An 8,318-nucleotide genomic window follows, 5' to 3' on the forward strand; every position below is an offset into this window, starting at 1 on the left:
ACTCTACAAAGTTTATCATATTGGGCTGCTTGTCATGCAAAACTGTGGACCAGAGTCCAATACCCAGAACGTATATGAAGAAGGCATGGTAATGGGTGCTTATCTCAGGACTGTGGAAGCAGGGACAGCTGATCCCTGGGGAGTGCTAGCAAGCCAGTCTATCCTTGATGGGCAATTATCCTATTAGGCAAGAAATAGACTCTGTCTCACAAAAACAAGTAGGTACAATGACACCCAAGGTGGCTCTCTCTGGCTTGCATGAGCATCCTTACACACATAAGGTGTATATACATTCACATACACTTAATAACAAAACCAAGAGGAGCACATGATCCATCCATTTCTCTCTCTGTCCATTCATCCTTCAATAAATATGCATACGTATACACATGCAATGGAGGAGTGGGGTGGGGCAGAGAATGGAGGCACAGCCACTTTAATCTCTATTTTTTAGCTTGGGCTTTTCCAAGCCACATAGGTAATGTGAATTCCAGTCACAAAGCCAATTGCAGGTTTATGCTTAAGAATGTCCTTCAAGATTCTTTTTCATCTGGCGTTATACTTACCGGCAAGACTAGGAGAGCCGAGGCTCCCCATTAGCTCTGTTTAATAGTAGTAGGGGTTTGAGTGTTGGTTTGGTTTATGAAAAGGCTAAACATAGATATTTGACTAATGTACTTTTTAATCTGAAAATATTGATTTTTAATCTGTCGCCAGCAAAAATTTGCTGTATGCTTTTGGAGGCAAGTTTCTATTCTTTTAATGCTCTTCAAATTTTCTTATTGATAAATTCCAATTTAGAATTAAATATATGTAGGGTTGATAAAATAGAGAAGCATTCTGTCTCCCCTGTGCATTGTAGGAAACATTAGAAAATTGGGAGTGTTAGTCTTCGCCCTGAAAATGAGAGATGGAAGCACGAAAATGAGCTTCTGTCCATTTTCAAATTGTTTATTTGAAACCATTCTTTTTCATAATGATGTCACAAATCAAATGCCACCAATGGACATTTCTTCATGCATCAAGGCTCTCCAAGTTGTTTTGTTGTCATTTTGCTAGGGAGAGCAGTGTACTACACGAGTGCATGATTCTGCCTAATCTTATAGAAGACACAGATGCTATGAGCCTGATTCAAAAGAGAGACCGCAGGTAGCTAGGGAGATGGAGGGATCACAGGATTGAAGCAGCATGCATGGGAAGTGTCATTTGCTCTTGCTAAGTGTCAAGTGGCTTTGGTTTTCTGCTCTGCTGGGATAGCATCCACCTTTCCATCTCGCCAAATAACCTCACAATGATGTAGTAGTACCAAGACTCTTGGCTTTATGGGGCCATTTTGGTTACTTATATCCTTCATCCTACCTGCTCAAAAGCAAACCAGTCTCATCAAGGTCAAGTACTTCTCCAAGGTCATTTCCTGAGTCATTGTCAGAAGCCTGAGCAGAGCCAGCTTCCATCTGCAAAGCCAGAGATGTTCCTCCCAAAGCAGTGACTTCAAGAGTCAAGTGTAGGGGGCAGAAATCATTCAGGACAGATATGTAGAGAGAGCTATCATATAGTCCTGGCAGTCATTTCTCTATGACATACCTTGTGATGGAACATTTAAAATATTTTCAGTTAGTTTTTAATTTAAAAAATAACTTCTGAACTCTACCTTGCTCTATATTTTTCATTTCTGCTCCTATTATCATAATCTTGGATCTAGTGCTCTTATTTCAAGCTAGAGTTTTGTAATAGTTTAGTCAGTCAAGCATAATAACCAACTTCCCTTGCTTTGCTTCACTGCATAATTTTTTGTTTTGAAGGCATCATTCTTCCACATGGGTGCTACATCTAAAGCACCTTGGCCATCTAAACATTTGCATCCTAACAGTCTGTTTCTCCCACCTTGACATTTAAAGAACCTTGTGAAAGAACAGCAACCTGGATTTAAAACACTTGGTCTCAAAGTGCCAAGAAACGCTCCGTGCTTAGATGGCCTTTTGGTTTCTTGCTTCTCACAGTTCTGCTGGCGCTGTGGCTGAGATCTACTCCTCACTCCTCAGTCAATGCTGTTCACCAAAAGCATCTCCATCCTTTAAGTGTTTCTAAATATAGCACCCTGGTGTCACCTGCGTTCACCCCTAACGTAATTTTTATTGCCCTTGCTTTTTGTTTTTTCCTAGTGATTTATCTTATTCTGTGCTACTGGTCACATGATAGCTCCTACAGTGCTTTGTGTAATTACTTCATCCCTAGTTCTCAGCCAAAATGTTTTTAAAGTAAGCCCCAGGGTTTATTCTTCTCTCCAGGTTTTATGTGGCCCACCCCAATTCCATGGTAGCCCCGATAAACTTGTAACTGAAATGCTTTATTATGTTGGTCACATGGTTCCTGGGTTTATGACCCTGGGAGAGAGATGATAGCTGAAGAATGCACTAGTCCATCACTGCTCGCCCATCCATGGCTGCTTACGTGGATTAAAGCCATATTTAGATGAGACACACTCAAAAGCTTTATTCTCAGTTCTTTTTCAAACTCATGTGAATTTCTGTTTAGAGTCCAGTTTAATCTTCACATGGATCTGAGCCCTCTCATCCCATTGAGACTTTTTGGAGGAATGTGCTTAAGGACTCAGGTCCTGGAGGCTCCTAGCATGCATGATGAGTGTTTACCCCATGTCTGTGTAGTGCTCCCATTTTTTCCTTTCTTGTCATCTTTGTACTGCATATGAACATAGTTTCATTTTTTGTGGACTTAGTCCTAAATTACTTTGTTCTGTATTAGCAAGGGATGTACTGTTTCAAAGAGACAGTTTCTGGTTTTGTGCTTAAAACACTTTGCAGTTTCATAAGACAGGACATTCTTTGGGCCATGAAGTCCAGAACATTTTTAGATTGCTTCTTAGATACTGAACATTTGTGCTGGATGCTGAAGGGAAAACTGTTTCAGTATCTGGTCTCTTCCCTGAAAGAAGCATGGAGGTTTGAGCTGACCGCCTTCCTTAGTGCCTGGTATCCTGCATGTGTTTTAGGTCGCTCGTTTGCCTCCCTGACTTCAGCTAGTTGACTGAATCCACTGTAAAAAAAAAAAAAAGGGTGTTTGTCTTACTCATTGTTTAATCAAACACAGGAGCTAAGACAGAATAAGTCTTCAATAAATGTTTACTCAACAATAGTTTGCCACACGAAGGCCCCAGAGTGAAAAGGAACCAGTTGTGTCAAGAAGCAGAGAGCAGGTCAAGGGGACAAGTGAGTCAAGTTGAGGTCAAAGGAAGTAGTAAGCTCAGGTCACACAACACAAGGTTTTAGCATTTGTGCTGGTTTGAACAATCCTGTTCGCAGTGGCTGTCCTATGTATTGGCAGCCACTTGTCGGCATGTCTGGTCTCTGTATACAGTTGCCAGTTGTACCTCTTCTCTCAAGTTATGATACCCAAGAATATCTCCAGACACTACTAGAATTGGCCAGGGTGAGAAGTAGGAATAAATGTTCGTGTATATTCTTACAGATGGCTTTATACTGTTTAGTTTTCACGATTACTGTATTATAAGTACAAACTGGAAGCCACTGAAAGGTTTGGATCAGGGAAGTGTCACATATTGATTAAGATGGTTGACGATTAGTCTGTGAGGAGAGTCAGTTGTCAAGGGCAAGAGTAACGTAGGGGCTCCTGTCTGGCAACAGCATGGAGGGCTGAAGGGTACTGGTCCTTGAGAAGGAAAAGTCGTGGAGAAGATAGACTTGAACATAGTTTAAGTTGAAGAGTAGACTGTGAGTTTGAAGAGTTACATTTGGTGCCCTCCTGCTGACAGCAGTAAGTGGGGATGGAGAACTGAACGGAATGAGACTGCTGTAGAATCCAAGAGTCTAGAAAAGCCAGAAGCAATGAGGAGGGAAAGGAGAGGATAAGTCTTATGCTATTGTGAATATTTCTGTTTTCTGTCCTCCTCACAGGTTTTAGATAAGGGTGCTATTATTTGCACTTTATTTTATTTCCATTCAAACAGTCATTTAGATACTTCTGGCTATGGCATGCCTTTGGTAGAGCTTGATTTCCTGCGTGTCATAGATGGTTTGTAGGAATGGCTTCTCTAAGGTAAACTCTATAGGAGTCAACTATAGAGGTTATAGCAGTAGCTTGGGGCAAAGCTTTTATCATCCCTTTCAATATTATGTCCTTAAGGTTTAGTGTATGTAGGACAATTGACCTAGACATAGTAAGTTTTGCTTGTTAGGAAGCCTTGCACATTGACATTTGGCAAAATAAATTCACTGGGCCGCTGGGCTCCGTGTCCATAAATGACCAGGAAAAAGGAAAGCCAATTTCAGTCTTCAATAAGTAAGACTGAGCCAAGGAGAAGAGTGGGTCGTGTGCTAGTATGAGAAATCATACAAAAGACATTAGTTAGGGAAACACATAGAAGAATCTCATGTAGCTAAGCGTGTCACTGGTGTAGAACTCAAGATGGGAGAAACAGGAAAGAGGAGACTGTGATCGCTGTCCCTTCTACCAATGGCCAGATCCTGAATGGCCCTGCAGCAGCAGCATAGACATACACACTGGTAGGAGAGTACACTTCTCAGTATGCAATCGGAATCCAACCACCTCTGCCTTCATGACCATAATCTCTTAAACAAACCTCAGCATCTGCCTCCTAACTTTTCCTGCTGTCCTTGACCCTAATCAATTTGTCCATAACACAGTAGTCAACAGTGCTGAGAACACAGCAATCAGATCATTCTGCTCTTGGAAGTCCTCCAGTGGGATCCTATCTTACTCCCAAAGCAAACCCAAGTTGTTTGGGTTCCTCTTGGGACTTACTACCAAGTAAGATGCTATGTACTTTCAAAATGTTTCTTGTTCCTTACTGTCTCTCACAGTAGGAGGGAAACTCGAAGAGACCAGGATTTTGTTTGTTTGTTTGTTGTTTGTTCACAAGTGTCAGCAGCAGCTAGAATCCTGACTGGTACTAAGTTGAAAGTTAATGATTTGTTGAAAGAAACACATGATTGAGATCCCACATATATCATGATATTTACTACTTTGGTCCTTATAGAATAGGCTTATATCAGCCTACCCCATGTTTGCTTTCTTCTCCTCACCTTATTTCATTTTTAATTCACATAGTTATGCATTCCTAAAGTGAACTGATTCCATGCATGTATATTAACATGTGTCTCATGAGCAGACGTCTGTTTCCTGTCAAACTTAACTTTATGAGAATATGCCTTTGCTTCCATGTCAGCTGCCATGCCTTATTCATTCTCTAGAATATGGCTTCATGTGCAAGCTATGGATAAAACCTTGGAGATTCTGTTAGAGAGGAGCAGTGTTCTGAAAATCTGTAACAGGATTCAAATGATAACACACCCTGGGTTGCTCATGTAAATCACACCCCGACTTTCCAAAGCTAGCCTCTCGATTCTCTTGAATCATCCCTAGTCTGACTCTTGGTACTGCTCCCTCATGCTGTGAGAATGGACAGCTCTAGTTTTCCCAGCTCCACAGGGGTATGAGCCTTTGATTTCTTCATAAATAGAGCAGAGAAATATAACCACAGAAAAAACACTGGGGGCATGATGAACTGTATTTACTTAGTGAATAAAAAAGCTAGAACTTTTGTTGCACTGTCTGCTCGTCCAGTCAGTAGATGTTATTGTGAGCATAGGGTGGTGTTTGAAATCCATCTGTTTTGATTAAGGCAAGATTCTCACCTTAATGATGATGAACAAGAGGTGGTTAAACAACTATTCTCATAAGCCATGAGAAGAGAGATGGTCATTTACATACCATCTCAGGATTGTTTGGGGGATCTTTACATGCACCTAGTACCTTCATGATGAGTAGCCTTCTGTTAAAAATATCATCACACGGAGAAGAGGGTGTGCTGCTTCGTAAGTGCTGGTCATTCTGCCTTAACAATCACTGCCATTCTGACTCCTGCCTCCCTTAGTGAGCACTTACTATGTAACAGCTATTTCTCTGTATGTTGCTACAAGTTCCTTTGTTGTGATTACTTCATTGGATGGTCCCAGTAACTCTCCAAACATGGTCCCTACCTTCATTTGGGAGGGTTACAAAATTGGGTGCAGAAAGGTTAATTTATAATGAATAAGTACAAAGAGTAGTAGACATAGGTCTGAATTAATTATTCAGAATTATAATAGGGTAGAATCTGCATAGGTGCTGGAGGAGAAGGCTAAGAGCAGGAGAGTATTCTGCAGAAGGGAATGTCCTGTCTCAATGTGCTTCCTTATAAAAGATACTATAAGAGGTACTTTTATCAAGCAGAACAAGTTTCATTTGTCAGCCATAATTCCTGTGCCTAACTATAACTAGATGGCAAGTCTGAGTGCTTTCTGTTCATATACTGTGGCTTCTTTCTGCAGAAAGGAGCTGGGTATCACCTGGATCTGTTTTGGGTCGCCATCCTCATGGTGGTATGCTCCTTCATGGCTCTTCCCTGGTATGTGGCTGCTACTGTTATCTCCATTGCCCACATTGACAGTCTGAAGATGGAGACGGAGACATCTGCGCCTGGAGAACAACCAAAATTTCTGGGAGTAAGGTGTGTTGTCTCAGGAAAATGACCCTAAAAAAACCTCATAGGAATACATCTTTGTGTCAATCATAAGGATGTGGACACAATCTGGGGATAAGATAAATGGTGACAGTTAATTTATTCCTAAGTTATCTTCTCCAGGAAGGACATTTTAATAGGGAAGAAAACTAATAACTTTTAGTCCATTTCTTAAAGAACGTCTTGATTAGCACAATATTAAATGAAGCAACAGAAAAAGCTAAGCAAGCGATTAATTTTCTTCAGTATAGAGCTGAGTGCTCTACCTTAGTCATGTGTAAAAGCCTCAAGTCTTCCATGATTTCCATGACTGAAGAAGTAGGAATTCTTGTTTTCTAATCCATTCTTGTTCCCATAAGAACTTGGGAACCTTCAAGTATTGGAGTAGTTGTGAAGGTCAGTGGTAGAGGACCTCTGTCCTCTCTTGAGTGTTTTGTTTTGTTTCTTGTTTTTGGCTTTTGTCGTAGCAAGCTTTACTCACAAGGGCTAGGGTGAATAGCTCACACAACAGAGCCATCATTTCTCAGGCCTCAACAGTGGGTGATTCTTTCTTAGGGGTGCGGGGTGTTGGATGGGGATCACATTTGTTAAAAAGCACTTCTGTTGTTTCAAATTTGAAAATTAGACTGGTGAGATTTATTGAGCTCATGAAACTTCCCTGAGCTGTTTGTTAATTAGAATGCGGGACAATGTAATATCTGTCTCCTATGAAAGAAGGTATAATTACACAACAGGACAAGTTGTTTGAAAAACAAGAGCTTCAAAGAAGCCAGTAATTCATGGACCCGGAGCAAGCGATCTTTCTTTCTTGGCTCTGAAAGGAGCAAAAGCTTTAGAAGAATCACTTTTTTTTTCTTCATGAGTTCCGATCATATATTGTAGTAGTTTTAACATTTTTTAAAAGTTTACACTTGTATCTAATTCACACAATATTCTTGAGATTTGATGTGAGTTATATCAAGACTTTTGATGCCGTAGCTCAACACCGATTTGGTCTTTTCTTTGAAGGTTAGTGAAAACTGGAGTTAGACTGATTGGTCTTTGGATTTTGTTTCAGGGAACAACGAGTCACTGGAACCCTTGTGTTTATTCTGACTGGCCTGTCAGTCTTCATGGCTCCCATCCTGAAGGTAAAGATGTAAAACTTTCATAGCTTTCTCTTCTTTGGAACATTGATAACCAGACACATGAGTGTGAAATGCTTGCAAGATTCCATAGCACATGGAAGCAAAGGCCAATAAGAAAAGAGAATTTTAAAATATGAGCCTTGATTTCTCACCCAGTTCCTGTACTTCCTCCCTCACTATTATTTGTGCAGTTACTTGTTTGAACCCTCTGACATCACCGATATTGGACTCTCTCCTGACCTGTAGAAGGGTGGTGCCATGCATGTCCATCTGACTAGTCTCCTCTCCATACATCCTTCTTGCTTCCTTTGTCTTTTTTTTAAATTAGGTATTTTCCTCATTTACATTTCCAATGCTATCCCAAAAGTCCCCCATACCCTCCCCCCCACTCCCCTACCCACCTACCCCCACTTTTTGGCCCTGGCATTCCCCTGTACTGGGGCATATAAAGTTTGCAAGTCCAATGGGCCTCTCTTTCCAGAGATGGCCGACTAGGCCAACTTTTGATACATATGCAGCTAGAGTCAAGAGCTCCAGGGTACTGGTTAGTTCATAATGTTGTTCCACCTATAGGGTTGCAGTTCCCTTTAGCTCCTTGGGTACTTTCTCTAGCTCCTCCATTGGGGACCCTG

The 8,318-nt window shown here is 41.0% G+C and overlaps 1 protein-coding gene across 11 annotated transcripts in view; it reads left to right on the top strand.

Moving 5' to 3' along the window:
• The window catches only part of Slc4a4 (solute carrier family 4 member 4), a 422,068-nt gene that overhangs the window by 389,311 nt on the left and 24,439 nt on the right, over window positions 1-8,318 (top strand). For all 11 annotated transcript variants that reach the window (XM_029477155.1, XM_029477156.1, XM_029477161.1 and 8 more), the window contains 2 exons: window positions 6,369-6,547; window positions 7,617-7,689. In XM_029477155.1, coding sequence (XP_029333015.1) covers window positions 6,369-6,547; window positions 7,617-7,689 — 252 coding nt within the window. The remainder of the gene's footprint in view (window positions 1-6,368; window positions 6,548-7,616; window positions 7,690-8,318) is intronic.

The sequence above is a fragment of the Mus caroli genome, chromosome 5 (genome assembly GCF_900094665.2).
Source record: "Mus caroli chromosome 5, CAROLI_EIJ_v1.1, whole genome shotgun sequence".
Lineage (NCBI taxonomy): Eukaryota > Metazoa > Chordata > Mammalia > Rodentia > Muridae > Mus > Mus caroli.